The sequence below is a fragment of the Erythrolamprus reginae genome, chromosome 1 (genome assembly GCF_031021105.1).
Source record: "Erythrolamprus reginae isolate rEryReg1 chromosome 1, rEryReg1.hap1, whole genome shotgun sequence".
Lineage (NCBI taxonomy): Eukaryota > Metazoa > Chordata > Lepidosauria > Squamata > Dipsadidae > Erythrolamprus > Erythrolamprus reginae.
The window spans coordinates 422,510,453-422,529,701 of record NC_091950.1 but is presented as its reverse complement, the minus strand read 5'-3'; the positions used below and the strand labels follow the sequence as shown (position 1 = coordinate 422,529,701).

The 19,249-nt window shown below is 46.4% G+C and overlaps 1 protein-coding gene across 1 annotated transcript in view; it reads right to left on the bottom strand.

Moving 5' to 3' along the window:
* NCOR1 (nuclear receptor corepressor 1) overlaps positions 1–19,249 on the bottom strand; it is a 179,563-nt gene that overhangs the window by 143,488 nt on the left and 16,826 nt on the right. The window contains 3 exon segments of the mRNA XM_070735450.1: positions 7,720–7,915; positions 9,413–9,540; positions 10,434–10,617. Coding sequence (XP_070591551.1) covers positions 7,720–7,915; positions 9,413–9,540; positions 10,434–10,541 — 432 coding nt within the window. The 5' untranslated portion in view covers positions 10,542–10,617.

Here is a 19,249-nt window from a genome sequence, read left to right as displayed (position 1 = left end):
GTCAATCAAACCTCTGGGGAATCAAACAGTCCACTTAGGAAGCAACACTGATTGACAGTCAATTTCACCTGCTGTTGTGCACATTCAACTTTGTACAGGACAAAGGATTCAATGAGAATATTTCATTCATTCGGATCCATGATGTGTTATTGGAGTGTCCCCTTTGAGGTTTTTGAGCAGTATATTAAGCCGTGCGATAGTCAGGCTCCCCCAATCCCAGAATTCTCAGCAAAAGGTGGTCAGTGGCTGGGCAATTCTGGGAGTTTGTTTGTTTGTTTATTGATATGCCGCCCCTCTCCGTAGACTCGGGGCGGCTAACAACAATGATAATACCTTTCGTAAGCTCCTTAAAACCCACCTCTGTCGTCAGGCATGGGGGAATTGAGACTTTCCCTCCCCCTAGGCTTATAAAATTTATGCATGGTACGTTAGTATGTATGATTGGTTTTTAAATTGGGGTTTTAAATTAACTTAAACTTAAATATTGGATTTGTTTATATTGTATTATTATTGCTGTGAGCCGCCCCGAGTCTGCGGAGAGGGGCGGCATACAAATCTAATTAATAAATAACTAATAAATAAATAAATAAAATAAAAACAGCATGTGACAATCCAATAATAAAACAACTAAAAACCCTTATTATAAAATAGGCGTTGATTGCTTACCTGAACGCCTCTTCTCGTACGGTGAGCGGGTACAGCAGTCACATGGGTTGCTCATGTCCAATCCGGTGGAACTGAGCCTAGTGTTAAAAAAGCTTGCCGGATCCGCCCCTTCCCCAGAATTCGCGAATCCATAGACTAGGCTCAGCTGTGAAGCTCTGTAGTGTTCAACTCTCATTGTTAGAGGAAGAAGGTTATAGGAAAGTAAAGAAGACACATACAAGGGCGGGAAGTGACTGCTGTACCCGCTCACCGTACGAGAAGAGGCGTTCAGGTAAGCAATCAACGCCTATTCTCCGTACTGAAGGAGCGGGTCCAGCAGTCACATGGGACATACCCAATAGATGGTCCCTAGGATGGGATTAGATTGCTATCGTGTGAGATAACGGATTGGAGTACCCTTCTGCCGAAGGCAGCGTCCGCTGAAGCGTATGAATCAATCTTGTAGTGCCTGATGAAGGAATTTGGCGAGGCCCAAGTGGCTGCTTTGCAGACCTCCTCCAACGGGGCTTGAGTCGCCCAAGCGGCCGAAGTGGCTGCGCTCCTGGTGGAATGCGCTGTGATGTTCCTTGGAACTGAGAGGGAGGCCGACTCATAGGCCTTAGATATAGTCCCTCTGATCCAACGGCCTATTACTGTTGAAGACACTTTGGCACCCATGACTCTGGGGTGATAGGCTATAAAAAGTGCTTCTGACCTCCGAAAGGGTCCTGTGCGTTGGATATAGATTCTCAGCGCTCTAATGAGATCCAGGGTGTGCCATCTAATTGCCAAGGGATGGTCTCGTTGGAGGCAGAAGGAAGGTAGGACAATATCCTGAGTTCTGTGGAACATGGAACTGACCTTGGGTAAGAAGGTGGGGTCCAATCGCAAGACTACCTTGTCCTGATGAAATTGACAAAGGTCCTGCCTGATTGAGAGGGCAGCCAGCTCCGAAATGCGTCGGGCAGAGGTAATAGCCACCAGAAATGCTACTTTAAAGGATAGGTATCTGAGGGACGCCGATTTTAGGGGTTCGTATGGTGCCTGCGTGAGGGAGTGGAGAACCCGTGGCAAATCCCAGGATGGATACCTGTGGACCTTGGAAGGTCTAAGGTTGGCTATGCCCTTGAGGAATTCCTGAACTTCTGGGAAGGATCGGAGAGGCTGTCTGCGGGGGCCCCCTAGGACAGAGGAAATGGCCGCCAGATGACGCCGGAGGGTGCTGGTGGAAAGTCCTTTATGGAAACCTTGCATAAGGAAGGAAATGATTCTGTGTATGGGAATGCACAGGGGAGAAAAGCCTTCCTGTAGACACCACTGGTGAAACTTGGACCACGTGTGGTCGTAGATTCGATTGGTCGAACCCCTTCTGGCCTTTAAAATGACCTCCACTGTATCGGGGTCGTGACCACGCAGTTCTAAGTCTCTCCTGATAACAGCCAGGCGGTGAGGTGGAACCACTCCGGGTCTGGATGGAATGAGGCCCCCTGCCGCAGCATATCCCCCGAAACGGGGAGTCGCCAAGGGTCCTGGACGGACAACTGTTGGAGATCCGCGAACCAGGGCCGGCGGGGCCAATGAGGGGCGATTAAGATTACTCGGGCCCTCTCGGTGAGGACCTTGTGAATCACATCCGGGAGAATTGGAATTGGAGGGAATGCGTAGAGTAGGCCTGGAGGCCATGGGCTCCGGAGGGCATTGATTGCTTCTGCTCCCGGGGATGGAAATCTGGAAAAGAAGCGAGGGAGTTGGGCGTTCGCATTGGTCGCGAAGAGATCCAGGACTGGTAGGCCGAATCTGAGGCTGATTTGATGGAACAGGTCTTGATGGAGGTTCCACTCTCCTGGGTCTATCGTTGCTCGAGATAGCCAATCCGCCTGGACGTTGAGGCTCCCCGAGATGTGGTCGGCTAGGAGCGACCGAAGATGTTTTTCCGCCCAAAGGCCTAACTTGAGGGCCTCCCTCATGAGGGCTTTGGATCTCGTGCCCCCCTGTCTGCAGATATGGCTTTTTGTGGCAATGTTGTCGGTGAGAATGAGAACGTGCCGGTTGGGAATGCGAGGAGAGAAATGCTTCAGAGCCAGGGAAACGGCTCTTAACTCTAGCCAATTGATTGGCTTGGAAGCTTCCTCCGGGGACCACGTGCCCTGGGCTATCATCCCCTGGGCGTGGGCGCCCCATCCCGATAGACTGGCATCTGTGGTGATGACAAATTGATCCGGGCACCTGAACGGGGATCCTTTGTCCATGGCCGGAGACTTCCACCACTTGAAGGATCTGCGAACAATTGGTGGGATGACAATGCGACGATTTGAGTTGCTGTGCCCCGATCTCTGAAAGGGTAATAGGAGCCACTGTAGTTCCCTAGCATGAAGGCGAGCCCAGGGAATGATGCCTATGCATGACACCATCTTCCCCAAAAGGGAAGACAGGGATACTATGGATACTGAAGGTTTAGATAAAATGCAAGAAATTAACTCCCCTATACTGAATTTTCTCTCGGGAGAGAGAAAGACCTGGGAGGATTCTGAATTAATAATGGATCCCAGGTGTAAAATGGATGTGGAAGGTTGGAGATGACTTTTATCAAAGTTGATGGAAAATCCATGGTCCTGAAGGACTGACATGGTGACAGAAAGGTCTGTTTTCACTTTCTCTAGGGAGTTCCCATGAATCAAAATATCATCAAGATAACATAAAATGTGAATGGGAGACGCCCGGATATAGGCCGCCAGGGACCCCAAGAGCTTTGTAAAAACCCGAGGGGCCGAGGAAAGGCCAAATGGCATCGCCCTATACTGGAAATGCCTGCCTTGAAAAGAGAAACGCAAAAATTTTCTGTGGCATTTGGCTATAGGAATGTGGAGGTAAGCCTCCGTGAGGTCTAAAGAGACCATGAAATCTCCCGTGTGGATGGCGGCCAAAATAGATGATAAGGAGTGCATCTTAAACTTCCTATATTTGATGAATAGGTTCAGCTTCTTTAAATCCAAAATAGCTCTCCAACCTCCGGAGGATTTTGGAACCATAAATAGGATGGAGTAAAAACCTAGACCCTTCTGACCGGAAGGAACCGGTTGGATGGCTCTGATGGACAATAAGTGGGAAATGGCCTCCTCCATACGGTTACAATCTGAGGAGGACCTGGGAGAAGGGCAGGAAATAAAACGTTTCGGGGGGGGAGAAATAAATTCTAAAAGAAGGCCTGTTTGAACAGTGTCAATGACCCAGGGGTCCTTGGAGGTGAGACGCCAATTAGAGGCGAAATGGGCTAGGCGACCACCTATGGGAATTGAGGAAAAATTACCATCTAGGTTTCTTTGAAGCCCTGTTAGAGGACGCTCCCCTTTGGAAGCGAAACCCTCTGCCCCTGGAGTTCCTACCTTGGGAACGAAAACGGGGGGAATACTGACCTGGAGATCTCTGATAGGAAGCCGCTTGATCTTGCTGACGCCCTGGGCGACGAAAGGACTGCGTTTTGGTAGCCTTTTTGGTGGTTGGACCCAAAACTTTCTTCTTGTCCGTGGTTTCCGTGAGGAGTGGATCCAGAAGATCACCGAAAAGAAGGTCGCGCTTTAAGGGTCCCAGGGATAACTGCCACTTCTGGCGTACTCCCGCTTGCCAAGGGCGAATCCATAGGAGTCTTCTTGCCGTTGTAGAAGCTGCAATAGACTTAGCAGAAAATCTAGTAGATTGTAAAGTGGCATCAGCCACGTACTGAGCAGCTGCAAAGACCTTGTTGAAGTCTTGTTGACCTCTCAAGTCATCGGGAGGAATATGCTGTTGAAGTTGGCGAAGCCAGAGAAGCATAGCTCTGGAGAAAAAGGAAGCCGCTGCAGAACTTTTAATGGCCCAGGAATCTGCGGTGAATCCTCTTTGAGCATTTGTTCAATCCGCTTGTCCTCTGGGCGGAGGACTTCCTCTGCTTCGCCTGGCACAGCAGCCGCCGAGTGAAGGATCTTGACAGGTTCATCCGGTTTAGGAAAGGATAGGAGCTCCTCATAGGAAGAGGAAAGTTTGTACAATTTCCTGTCCTTGGTTGAGGGATTAAGCCCAGAGGCTGGAAAATCCCACTGCTTAAGTAAGGCATCTTTAAACAATTTAGGCATAGGAATTACCTCGTTATCCTCCTGTTCCTCTGTGAAGTAAGGTAAATTCTCCTCCGGGGGATCAGTGGATGTGGAGGCCTGTTTCTCCTGGGCCGCCAATCCCGTAGAAATTCTAGCTTTGAGGAGGAGAGATTTAAACAATTGAGAAGGAAAAATAGTAATTGGAGAAGGAACCTTTATTTGGGATTCCTCATCATCTGAGAGGCCTTGAAAGGGATCCTCATCCTCCTCCATATCCTCATATTCGTCCTGAGAGGAATCTGAATCATCCTGAATAGGAGCTCTAACCGCTGGGGGAGAACCCAAGGGGCGGGAGGGACGAGGAGGTGGAGGAGGTAAGGGAAGCTCATTGATGGTAGAGAATTTAGCATCAATGGCCTTGGACAACACAGAAAAAATAGATTGGAATTCAGGAGGTAAACTAGAAATATCAGCAGGAATGGCAGAAGAATCCCTGAGGGCCTGGGAGGATCCTGGCTGGGGGGAATCTTCAATAAGATCTGGTTCCTCTGGACCTATTCCCCATAGGTTAGGTTGGGGTCTGTCTAGGTTTGGCTCATCCAGAGATAACACAGGGACCCCAGAAGGAGGCAGACTAGAAGCCTCTGGGGGGTCTTGACTACTGAGTACTTGGGCCTGTACTTTCAAACGCTTTGCTGATTTGTCATGGATTCTTTGTAGGGCTAGGTCCCTTCTCTTCTCAGCCCTGGTGACCTTGGTCGAGGGGCGGGCCCCTGAAGAAGAGGAGGTCGAGGCCTGGGGGATACTGATAATCTCATCGCCTGTAGGCCTGGCCTCTCTGGGACCTTTAGTTGTGCCTCTCTTGGGAAAAGTAGCCATAGTCTGACAATTAACAGAAGACCAGGCTGAGCCAAGTAACTGAATAATTAGGGAGAAGAATTTCAAAGCCTTCCCAAGAGGAATGGATCCTGCTCCGAGGCCTCGGAGCTGCTGAGACTTGAGGACAATCTGGGCAAACCCAGAGTTCGTGCCCCCAAATACAGCGTGGCCAGCCTCCCTAAACTTTAATTAAAGTAACCAAGGCACTCTGGTTGGAGGCTTAGCCGGTGGAGAATTAAGCCTGAGCGTCCCAAAGCCCACTCCGGGATCCACGCGGTGGACTGAGGCCTACGCGGCTGGCAGGAGGCCAACACGAGAGACCTAAATTTAAAAAGGGCGCGAAGGCCTTCGCGCCGAAAAATCGCTCCGTAATAAAATTCTTAAAGGGGAAGCGATCGACTAAGTCCAGGAGACTAGAACAAGCGTCTCACTCCGCAGGAGGTATTTCTTAAGCCCTTTAATGTTTTATACAATAATGAATCAATGAATCAATACTTGCACCAAGACCTCCAGGCCAAAGGATTAAAAGAATCCACAAGCGGCAGCGGGGATCGTAAACGGCAAAACAGCCGGGGGAAAACGAAACCGCAACTTCTCCCAAGGAAAAAAGCCGAGCCACAAACGGCTGGCGCTATTAGTGCAAGTAAATAAATAAGGATAAACAATTCTTACTACTTTTGAAGGAAAAGATCGAAGGGAAGGTGTTAGAATGTTGAACGAGCTATCACAATACAACCGCAGGATATGCGAACTGAGCGAATTCTGGGGAAGGGGCGGATCCGGCAAGCTTTTTTAACACTAGGCTCAGTTCCACCGGATTGGACATGAGCAACCCATGTGACTGCTGGACCCGCTCCTTCAGTACGGAGAACCAAGCATACACACGGACATACCATACATAACTTATAATGGCCTAGGGGGAAGGAATATCTCAACTCCCCCATGCCTGGCAGTATAAATGAGTCTTGAGTAGTTTACGAAAGACAGGCAGGGTGGGGGCAATTCTAATCTTCAGGGGGAGTTGGTTCCAGAGGGCCGGGGCTGCCACAGAGAAGGCTCTTCCCCTGGGGCCCGCCAAACGACATTGTTTAGTCGACGGGACCCGGAGAAGGCCAACTCTGTGGGGCCTTATCGGTCGCTGGGATTCGTGCGGTAGCAGGCGGTTCTGGAGGTAATCTGGTCCAATGCCATGTAGGGCTTTAAAGGTCATGACCAACACTTTGAATTGTGACCGGAAACTGATCGGCAGCCAATGCAAGCGTTGAATTCAGAATAGCGTTGGGAGGGACTTTGGGGGTGGAGGGGTCATCTAGTCCAACCCCCTGCCAAAGCAGGAGAGCCTATACCCGTGATGGTGAACCTATGGCACAGGTGCCACAGGTGGCGCGTGGAGCCATATCGGAGGGCACACCAGACGTTGGCCTATGGCAGTTCCAGCATGCTGGCCAGCTCATTTTTGGCCTTGGGGAAGGCCGTTTTGCCTTCTGGAGCTTTCAGCCTTCAAAAAACGGACTTCTGGTTTACCCATTGTGTTGTTTTTCGCACTCCAGGGCTTCAGGAACCTTCCCTCAAGGCTCCAGAATGTGAAAAACAGCACAACAGCAAACCAGAAGTACGTTTTTCAAACTTCTGGTTTGCCTGTTGGGCCGTTTGTCGCCCTCTGGGGCTTCAGGAAGCTTCCCCCAAAGGCTCCGGAGTGCGAAAAACAGCACAACAGTCAAACCGGAAATCCATTTTTTTTCAAACTTGCGGTTTGTCTTTTGGGGCATTTTTGCACAGCAGGCAAAATAGCACAACAGGCAAACTGGAAATCCAACTATCGCAGTGTCGTGGGGTCACATGATCTCCTTTTGACGGCCTTCTGAAAAGCGAAGTCAAGGAGGAAACCAAATTCCCCTTAATAACCGTGTGACTAATTTAACGACTGCAGGGATTCGCGCTTCACAACCGTGGCAGGAAAGGTCATAAAATGGGCCGAAATTCACTTAGCAACTAACTCGCTTCGCGACAGAACTTTTGGGTGCAAGACCGGTCATAATTTGAGGACCGCCTGTATTATCCATTGATTGGCTGTTCAACCCACCCCCCAAAATCCCCCAAAACCCACCAGGGGTCTCTGCATTACCTTCTTGAGGTCCGAGGAGCGCAGCCCTTCCTGGGGCTGGTGGGCCATGGGCAGGATCGCCGTGGCATTGAGCCGCTGGTAATGCGAGTCGGAAACCTGGTCCAAGCGCGGCCGCTTGGAGTCCAGCGCGTCATGATCGCCTTGGGAAGGGCCAGAGTGGAACTGGGACTCATAGCCTGACCTCCTCTCCTGAGGCCTGGGGGGAAGAAGAGGAAAGGCTGATCAGGAAAGACTTAATGAACTCCATCTGTCTAGTCTGGAGGACAGAAGGAAAAGGGGGGACATGATCGAAACATTTAAATAGGTTAAATAAAGGATTCAATAAGGTTCAGGAGGGAAGTGTTTTTAATAGGAAAGTGAACCCAAGAACAAGGGGACACAATCTGAAGTTAGTTGGGGGAAAGATCAAAAGCAACATGACAAAATATTATTTTATTGAAAGAGTAAGTAGTAGATGCTTGGAACAAACGTGGTTGGTCAATCCAGTCACTGAATTGAAACATGCCTGGGATAAACGTAGATCCCATCCTAAGATAAAATACGGGAAATAGTATAAGGGCAGACTAGATGGACCAGGAGGTCTTTTTCTGCTGTCAATCTTCTATGTTTCCATGTTTCCATTATTTTCAAATTATTCCATATTCTACATTCTACATTCTATTCTGTTCTGTTTTATTCTATTTTCTATTCTATTGTTCTATTCTTTTCAAACTCAGATAAACAACCAAAGAGTGAACAACAGCCTAATCAAACCCCCACTCCCTGCTAGTACTGATGATGTTACATAGTTGGGTCATGAAATGTCCACAAGAAGACCACCCAGCTCAGAGAGCATCAAGGACCCCACAGTCTTAGTCTTCCTCCTCCTCCTTATCTTCCTTCCTCCCTCCCTCCCTCTTCCTCCTCTTCACTCTCTTCCAGCACTGATGCTATTTTCTAGTTGGGTCATGAAACGTCTGTAAGAAAACATTCAAGCTCAGAGAGTACCAAGGTCCTTCCAGTCATCCTCCTCCTCTTTTCCTTCCTCCCTCCCTCCCTCCTCCTCCTCTTCCTTCCTCCCTCCTTTCCTCCCTCCCTCCTTCCTTCCTTCCTACCTTCCCTTTCTCTTCACTGCCTTCTAACAACGATGCTGTTAGGGGGACATGATCAAAACATTTAAATATATTAAAGGGTTAAATAAGGTTCAGGAAGGAAGTATTTTAATAGGAAAGTGAACCCAAGGACAAGGGGGCTCAATCTGAGGTGAGTTGGGGGAAAGATCAGAAGCAACGTGAGAAAATATTATTTGACTGAAAGAGTAGTAGATGCTTGGAACAAACTTCCAGCAGACGTGGTTGGTAAATCCACAGTGACTGAATTTAAACATGCCTGGGATAAACATATATCCATCCTAAGACAAAATACAGGAAATAGTATAAGGGCAGACTAGATGGACCAGGAGGTCTTTTTCTGCCGTCAATCTTATAGGTTTCTATGACCCAACCGGCCGCTGGGATATGTGAGGCAAAAGACGGCCCTGTAAGTAATCTGGTCCAATGCCATGTAGGGGCTAGAAGGGAAGGGGGTTTACAGAGAGGAACACGGGAGGAACGGGACAAGAGGAGGAGGGTGCCTTGGTTCTCTCTGAGCAGACGTTTCTTTACCCAGCTAGGGAACATCATCAGTGCAAGAAGGGGGAAACGCCAACGCTTACCGGTCCGAGCCGGGATGAAATTCGGAGAGCAACGAAGGCCGGCGGCGCAGCTGCTGCTGCTGTTGCAGAAGTTGGCTACCCTGGCTGACTTCCAAGTGGGACGTGCGGAAATCCGGGACTGCAAACTCCTAGGAAGGAACGAGTGAAAGGAGTTGGTGGAGAGCAGGGAGAGAGAGGGAGGGGGGGCGCATTCCTCAAGGCCGAAAACAGTGATGGGCAGCTACCCCCCCACGGGGAGGGATGCAGTGAAGGTAGTAAGTTTATGCACTATTTATTGAATACTTAATAGTTTTTTTTATTGCCCTTCCTTCTCTAGTATCTTTGTATTATCCTTAATTACTTTTAAAATAGGAAATAATTAAATACAGTAATACCTCGTCTTACGAACTTAATTGGTTCCCGGAGGAGGGTCATAAGGCGAAACCATAGGAAACAATGTAAAATCAATTAATGCGTGCAAGAAAAAAAAAACGCAAAAAAACGCCACCGCCCGGCTGTCGCCTTTTGAAACAGCCGGGGGGCTTCTCAGCGTTCTCCCAATGCCGAACCCGGAAGTTCTTCAAAAGTTCGGGGTCGGCGTTCGGGTTCAGGAGGACGCTGAGAAGCCCCGCCGCCGCCCAGCTGTTAGCTTTTCAAAATAGCTGCGGAGCTGTCGGGCCGGTCGGGAGGCTGGAAAGGAGGTGGGGAATCCCAATAGGGAATTCCATGGGCGGAGCTTTGATGTCACAAAGACGTCCTTCCTGGACGGCCGAAACGTATCTTAAAACGTGCACATCCCTTTGGTGAACTGTAGCGTCAGAAAGCCATGGGACTAACTCAGCAGCCGCAGTTGATTCGCTGAACAGCCATGGCAAGACAGACCGTAAAACGGGGCATAATTCGCTTAACCACCTGTCTCACTTGGCAACATCAATTTCAGGCTACACTGTTGTCATATGTAGAGGACTTCTTGTGTGTAGAAGCCAGGAATCCGGGAGAAGGTCATGCAGGATTACCCAGAATCCCCCCTGCTGTTACTTGCCTGCTGGTGCCGGCCACCAGGAAAGGTGTACTGGACCGAATGTGCCGGGTATCGGCCCTGCTCCACGCTGAACGCTCCTTGATTGGGAGGGTAGCTTGAACTGGACATTGTCTTCGGCGTGTTTTTTTTTTTTGCAAAGTTGTGGGATCAAGAATGCTGGGCCACCAGGTGTCCAGGAAACGGCCTAGGAAGAACCACGGGAGCGTTAGGGAGCCCCAAGACCAAGGAGGGAATCATTATTATCTCTTTAAAATAAAATAAATAAAAACATTGGGAACAGCCAGATTCCAAAATTAATTTATGGTTCCATACCATGAAAACGTTGAAAATGATTATGGAGAGATTGAAAGACAGACATAGATAGATAAAGAAACAAATAGATAAGAGATGGAGGGATAAATGGAGGAATAAATGGAGAGATAGAGATTGTTCTGTCGGGCTCTCTGGTAGACTCCTCCCAAAAATTCACAGGTACAAATTTCAGACACACACACGTTTGAAAATTCAAAACAATGTTCTTTCTAATGAAAATTCACTTAACCTAAGCCCTCTTTTGGTATAGCCAAGAGCACTCGTCTCCAAACAAACTGGTAATTTGTACAAGTCCCTTATCAGTTCTGTGATACTTAGCTTGCAGCTGTGAGGCAATTCACAGTCCTTCTTCTTTCACAAAGTGAAACACACTTTGCTCTGGTTTAGTTTCAAAGCATGGAAAAATCAGCACACAAAAGGTCAAAGTCAGTAAACCAGTCACGAAACACAAGGATCAGATAATCCTCCACAATGGCCAAACCCACAGGCTGCTATTTATAGCAGCCTCACTAATGACCACAGCCCCACCTAACCACAGGTGGCCTCATTTTTTTTGATAATAATCTCTCAGTTGTTGCTGCCTATGCATCGCTCTCCGCATGCGTGGCTGTATCATTAACTCTTGTTCTGAATCCAAGGAGGAGCTAGAGAATTGATCTCCTTCTGAGCTGTCTGCCACACTCTCCTCCTCCCTGTCACTCATGTCTTCTTGGTCAGAGGAGCCTTCATCATCAGATTCCACCAGGGGCAAAACAGGCCTGCAGCGTGTGGATGTCTCCCCCACATCCACAGTCCTTGGGGCAGGAGCTGGGCCAGAGCTAACCACAACAGAGATTGTATGAACATATAAATAGATAGAAAGGGTAGAGAGATGGATAGATATGGAGATACAGACAGAGAAACAGTGAATGGAAATACAGGTGAAACTCGAAAAATTAGAATATCGTGCAAAAGTTCATTTATTTTAGTAATGCAACTTAAAGGGTGAAACATAATATATGAGAGAGACTCATTACATGCAAATCAAGATAGTTCAAGCTGTGATCTGTCATAATTGTGATGAAGGTCTTAAGCATGAAACTTATCAGGAAAGACTTAATGAACTCAATCAGTGTAGTCTCGGCAGGTTTATGATCTTGGCTTTTTAATTTCTCCGAAATCTGGAAGGTTATCATCAGGGCCTTCTTAGAACCAAAATGTTTATCTTTTACAGACAAAATAAGACGAAAACCAGTGGTATTTATTAACAGATTAACAGAGCTGGAAAGGACCCTGGAGGTCTACTAGTCGAGGGGTAGGCCAAATTGGCTCTTCTATGACATGTGGACTTCAACTCCCAGAATTCCTGAGCTAGCATGATTGGCTCAGGAATTCTGGGAGTTGAAGTCCACAAGTCATCAAGTGTGATGATTGGACACACAAGGAATTTCTCTTTGGTGCAGATGCTCTCAGTGGACATCAAAGAAAAGATGCATTTGTCAAGAATCAGGAGGTAAAAAACACAATGATTGTCATCGGGATCAAATAAGCAATGAGGAAACAATCAATATTAATATAAATTTTCAGGATACAAGCAACAAGCTACAGTCATACAATCATAAGTGGGAGGAAATGAGTGATAGGAATGATGAGAAAAAACTAGTAGTAATAGTAGTGCAGACTTATTGTATAGTTTGAAAGTGTTGAAGGAATTATTTGTTTAGCAGAGTGATGGCATTCGGGGGGAAAAACCCTGTTCTTGTATCTTGGTGTGCAGTGCTCTTTAACATTGTTTTGAGGGCAGGAGTTGAAACAGTTTATGTCCAGGATGCCAGGGGTCCGTCAATATTTTCACAGCCCTCTTTTTGACTTGTGCAGTCTACAGGTCCTCAATGATCCAATGTGTGCGCAATCTCCCTACGCGCCCTGTGCCTAAACACTCACACACAATCTCCATGCGTGCGCATTCAACTCCACACATTCATGGGCATCCTGTGTGTGTGACCCCATGCGCCCTTGTGCATGCGCTCTGCGCCACTTGCCCATTTTTGGCTTCCAGGTTGGGGCATGTTGTGTTTGGGCCTGGGCCAGCCGTTGCTCCCACAGATGGGAGAGACGCGGCACAAAGTGAATGTGAAAGCCTGGCTGACAGCCAGGAAGATGTGGCAGACAGCCAGGAGGAGGAGGCCACTGGGACACAGGATTCAGCAGACAGCCCAGGGGATTTGGCCTACAGTCCCTCAGACAGTCTTTCCTCCCTGAGTTCTTCTGCAGATCAATATATTGATGTACGTAGCCGAAGAGCTATGCAAAGAAGGGATCGCTTTAAGGAGTATTACAAATCATTATAGGAGCACCTGGGCTGGGTGTGGTTGCCTTAATGAGGGATAAAGGGATAAAAGGGAACAAAGGCCAAGGCAAACTGTGGCTGTTTATCTGTGTTGTTTTGTGGTTCCTGCTTTGAAGTTTCTGTTCCTTTGGAGTTTTCAACCCAGTTTTTTCAGACAAGTGGGAGGTGAAAACTCTGGCACTTGCTGTTTGCTTCAAAGATTCAAAAGGACTCCTGAAACGTCGTTGCTCATTCCAGGTTGTCTTTGTTTGGTTTTCCCTGTGTTTTTTGTATGCAGCTGAAGTAAGCCTTGCATTGTTTTCAGACATTAAGAACTGTTTTTTGAGTAAGCTATTTTTGTTTATCTAATACAAGTTTGCTGATTAGCAGAGCACGTGTATGTTTGATTTCTTTTCATTGGACTATTACGCATTGCCGAGCCAGTCAGGCAGAACAGGGCAGGTGGCTTTCCAGGCCCAACCTGAGCGCCATGCAAGGCCCCCCCATGCCCCATTTTGGTTCTCGAAGGCCTCCTGCCCCAACCTGGAAGCCAAAACGAGGCCCCAAAATGCAAAGCGAGCGCCCCCTGCATATGCGCCCCCCCCCCACAGATGAAGAAGTGGAGCGGGGGGGGGAACACTGTGGCGTTGATTTATTGTTTTCTTGCAGACGTTTCATAACCAAACTAGGTAACGCCATCAGTGTTGATGGGAAGGCAGTCTGCTCTCTGTTCATATGGATAAATCATAAGGCGGATATAAGCCAAATTTAAACGTCATTTTAAAAAAGAAACTAAAGTTCCAAAAAGGAAAATGAAAGGACCAAAACATGTGGGGGAAATCGAGGGTTTTAGAATGTGGTATTTTCTAGTTTTTACATGTTTTTAGATTTGATGCTTTAATATTTTAAACATTAGATTTCTCACGTATTGTATTTGCCCTGTTGTAAGCCGCCCGGAGTCTCAGGAGCAGGGCAGCATAGAAATCTAATTAATTAATTAATTAATTAATTGTTAATAATAATAATAATTTATTAGATTTCTATGCCGCCCATCTCCGAAGACTCAGGGCGGCTCACAACAATAATGAAAAACAATATTATAGCGAAACAAATCTAATATGAAAAAAGAAGCATATAAAACCCTATCATATTTAAAAACCAAATAACACATACATACCAAACATAAAATATAAAGAGCTTGGGGGAAAGGTGTCTCAACTCCCCCATGCCTGGCGGTATAGGTGGGTCTTGAATAGTTTGCAAAAGACAAGGAGGGTGGGGGCAGTTCTAATCTCCGGAGGGAGTTGATTCCAGAGGGCTGGGGCCGCCAGAGAGAAGGCCCTTCCCCTGGGGCCCGCAAAACGACATTGTTTAGTCGACGGGACCCGGAGAAGGCCAATTCTGTGGGACCTTATCAGTCGCTGGGATTTGTGCGGTAGCAGGCGGTTCCGGAGGTACTCTGTTATTATTGGGTCATTCTTTGTCAAGTGGACCAGGTGTCCACTTGACTGATTTTTGCAGCCTTATTTGAAAAGAAACCGTCACAAAAACAACACACATGATAGAAAAAAACATTCTCTTTCTAATGAAGTAAAAATGAAGATGACTGGAGGTGAGAAAACAGAGAGCTCTGGCTTTCTCACCTTCAATCATCTTCATTAGAAGAGCAAGTTTTCTTCTATCGCTGTTTTCTCACCTTCAATAGTTTTCATTTTTATTTCATTAGAAAGAGTATGTTTTTTCCCTATCAATGTTGTTTTTGTGATGGTTTCTTTTCAAATAAGGCTTCAATTTCACCTGGTCCACTTGACAAAGAATGACCCTTTTGTAAGCAGCCCAGAATCCATTTGGAATTGGGCAGCATATACCGGTAAATATATTTTTAAAGTAATTTTTATTAAATTGTTTTAAAAAGTACTGTACTGTATATTCAAAAAAGTATATACATTGATATATTTACAATACAGTACATTTGCAAAACACACACAAAAAAAAACATACAGTACACCGAAACAAACAAAACAAAACAAAAAATACTATGAACCGTTACAAAATTACAAATAACATAAAAAGAAAATCTCATCATATCCTCTTGGGGGGAGGAAAGTTTCAATCTTTTCAAATATCAAGTTATTTTCTGGTGAATAGAAATCATCGGCATTCACTATTGTTCTTTTTGGTTATCAATATCTTTTCTATTATTATTATTGTTGTTTTTTAAACCGCCTTCAGTACACTCTTTGTTAATTAATTTAATTACTGTACATCCAAATTTTGTCTTCACAAAAACAGTTGTATTTGCATCATGTCTCATCTTTTCGTCAATACATACATGTCTTAACACATTGTTATTGTCGTATTTCATTTCATTTTATTGGATTTGTATGCCGTCCCTCTCCGTAGACTCGGGGGGGCTAACAACAGTGGTAAAAACAACATGCGACAATCCAATACTAAAGAAGATAAAAACCCTTATTTTAAAACCAATCATACATACGAACGTACCATACATAAATTGTGGAAGCCTAGGGGGAAAGAATATCTCAGTTCCCCCATGCCTGACGACAGAGGTGGGTTTTAAGAAGCTTGCGAAAGGCAAGAAGGGTGGGGGCTATTCTAATCTCTGGGGGGAGTTGGTTCCAGAGGGCTGGGGCCGCCACAGAGAAGGCTCTTCCCCTGGGTCCCGCCAAATGACATTGTTTAGTTGACGGGACCCGGAGAAGACCCACTCTGTGGGACCTAATTGGTTGCTGGGATTCGTGCGGCAGAAGGCGGTCCCGGAGATATTCTGGTCCGGTGCCATGAAGGGCTTTATAGGTCATAACCAACACTTTGAATTGTGACCGGAAACTGATCGGCAACTAATGCAGACTGCGGAGTGTTGGTGTGACATGGGCGTATTTAGGGAATCCCATGATTGCTCTCGCAGCTGCATTCTGCACGATCTGAAGTTTCCGAACACTTTTCAAAGGTAGCCCCATGTAGAGAGCATTACATTAGTCAAGCCTCGAGGTGATGAGGGCATGAGTGACTGTGAGCAGTGACTCCCGGTCCAAATAGGGCCGCAACTGGTGCACCAGGCGAACCTGGGCAAACGCCCCCCTCGCAACAGCTGAAGATGTTTCTCTAATGTGAGCTGTGGATCGAGGAGGACGCCCAAGTTGCGGACCCTCTCTGAGGGGGTTAGTAATTCCCTCCCCAGGGTAATGGACGGATAGATGGGATTGTCCTTGGGAGGCAAAACCACAGCCACTCCATCTTATCAGGGTTGAGTTTGAGTCTGTTGACACCCATCCAGACCCCAACAGCCTCCAGACACCGGTACATCACTTCCACTGCTTCACTGACTGGTAATTCAATTTAGTAATTCAATTTAAACTTCTATTTCTCCTCTTAAACCAATCACATATAAATATTATGAATGAATGAATGAATGAATGAATGAATGAATGAATGAATGAATGAATGAATGAATGAATCTCACTGCTAACAATCCCAGCCGGATAAACAGGGATTACACCAAGATTAACACCAGACTATCAAGCAGGAAACAATACCTCAGTCCAGGAACTCCGAACTGAGACAAACAATCAAGCAATTAACCACATCCTAATGGAGGAACTACCAAGAACACTCCCAACTACAACAACAATGACAGAGAAAACCACTTGTGCATGAAAAGAGAGCAAGCCCCGCCCTCCCTTCTATCAGTGAATCACTCATTCACTGATAATGTTATCTAGCTGGGTCATGAACCGTTTGCAAGAAAACAACCAGTTCAGAGAACGCCAAGGACCCCAGGCCTCCTCCTCCCTCCTCCTTCTCCTCCTGCTCCTATTCTCCTTCCTCCACTCCGCAAACCCCACTCCCACCTAGCACTAATGACGTCACCTAGCTGGGTCATGAAACGTTTGCAAGAAAACAACCAGGCTCAGAGAGCATCCAGGACCTCGCAGTCTTCCTCCTCTATAATCACCTTGAGGTTCGACTACTGTAATGCTCTCTACATGGGGCTACCTTTGAAAAGTGTTCAGAAACTTCAGATCATGCAGAATGCAGCTGCGACAGCAATCATGTGCTTCTTTAAGTATGCCCATGTCACTCCAACACTCCGCAGTCTGCATTGGTTGCCGATCAGTTTCCGGTCACAATTCAAAGTGTTGGTTATGACCTATAAAGCCCTTCATGGCACCGGACCAGAATATCTCCGGGACCGCCTTCTGCCGCATGAATCCCAGCAACCAGTTAGGTCCCACAGAGTCGGCCTTCTCTGGGTCCCGTCAACTAAACAATGCCGGTTGTCGGGCCCCAGGGGAAGAGCCTTCTCTGTGGCAGCCCCGACTCTCTGGAACCAGCTCCCCCCAGAGATTAGAACTGCCCCTACCCTCCTTGCCTTTCGTAAACTCCTCAAAACCCACCTTTGTCATCAGGCATGGGGGAATTGAGACATCTCCCCCGGGCCTATACAATTTATGTATGGTATGTTTGTATGTCTGTCTGCTTAATAATGGGGTTTTTAAAATATTTTAAATTGTAAATTATTAGATTTGTTATGAATTGTTTTATTGTGTTGTGAGCCGCCCTGAGTCTACGGAGAGGGGCGGCATACAAATCTAATAAATAATAAATAATAATAATAATAATAATTCTATAATTTATTAGATTTGTATGCCGCCCCTCTCCGAAAACTCGGGGCAGCTCACAACAATCATAAACAATGTACAAATCCAATGTTTAAGACACAATTTAAAAACCCTTATAATAAAATAATCACACAACCCAATCAAACCATACATAAACCAAGTACTGTAGTTGGGGAGGTGTCAATTTCCCCATGCCGGGCGGCACAAGTGAGTTTTCAACCACTTACGAAAGGCAAGGATGGTGGGGGCAGTTCTGATCTGCGGGGGGGGGAGTTGGTTCCAGAGGGCCGGGGCCACCACAGAGAAGGCCAAACGACATTGTTTAGTCGACAGGACCCGGAGAAGGCCAACTCTGTGGGGCCGTCAGTCTTCTATGTTTCTATCTTGGAGGTCTTCTAGTCCCTGCTTAGGGATTTCCTGCCAGATTCACTTAACCCCATGTTAGCCACTTAACAACTGCAGCGATTCACTTAACGGACGCAAGAAATGTCGTAAAATGGGGCAGAATTCACTCAAGAACTGTCTTGCTTAGCAATGTTTTGGCCTACCTGGCATTTACCAAATTTCCTTCCTATCTTCCAAAGCGCAAGAGATGTCGTCTGCTTAAGTGGATTAATAATATTTGCTACTATTATGAATAATTTTGTAGCTTTGCAATAGGTTTGCTTCAATTCGTATTTTTGAGGTTAGTCATATTGTGAAATGTCTTCTGACTGGGGGAAACAAAGAAACATAGAAGTCTGACGGCAGAAAAAGACCTCATGGTCCATCTAGTCTGCCCTTATACTATTTCCTGTATTTTATCTTACAATGGATGTATGTTTATCCCAGGCATGTTTAAATTCAGTTTCTGTGGGTTTATCTACCACGTCTGCTGGAAGTTTGTTCCAAGGATCTACTACCCTTTTAGTCAAATAATATTTTCTCATGTTGCTTTTGATCATTCCCCCAGCTAACCTCAGATTGTGTCCCCTTGTTCTTGTGTTCACTTTCCTATTAAAAACACTTCCCTCCCGGACCTTATTTAACCCTTTAACATATTTAAATGTTTCGATCATGTTCCCCCTTTTCCTTCTGTCTTCCAGACTATACAGATTGAGTCCATGAAGTCTTTCCTGATACGTTTTATACTTAAGACCTTCCACCATTCTTGTAGCCCGTCTTTGGACCTGTTCAATTTTGTCAATATCTTTTTGTAGGTGAGGTCTCCAGAACTGAACACAGTACTGTATTCCAAATGGGGTCTCACCAGTGCTCTATATAAGGGGATCACAATCTCCCTCTTCCTGCTTGTTATACCTCTAGCTATGCAGCCAAGCATCCTACTTGCTCCCCCTACCGACTGACTGCACTGTTCACCCATTTTGAGACTGTCAGAAATCACTACCCTTAAATCCTTTTCTTCTGAAGTTTTTGCTAACACAGAACTGCCAATACAATACTCAGATTGAGGATTCCTTTTCCCCAAGTGCATTATTTTACATTTGGAAACATTAAACTGCAGTTTCCATTGCTTTGACCACTTATCTAGTAAAGCTAAATAATTTACCGTA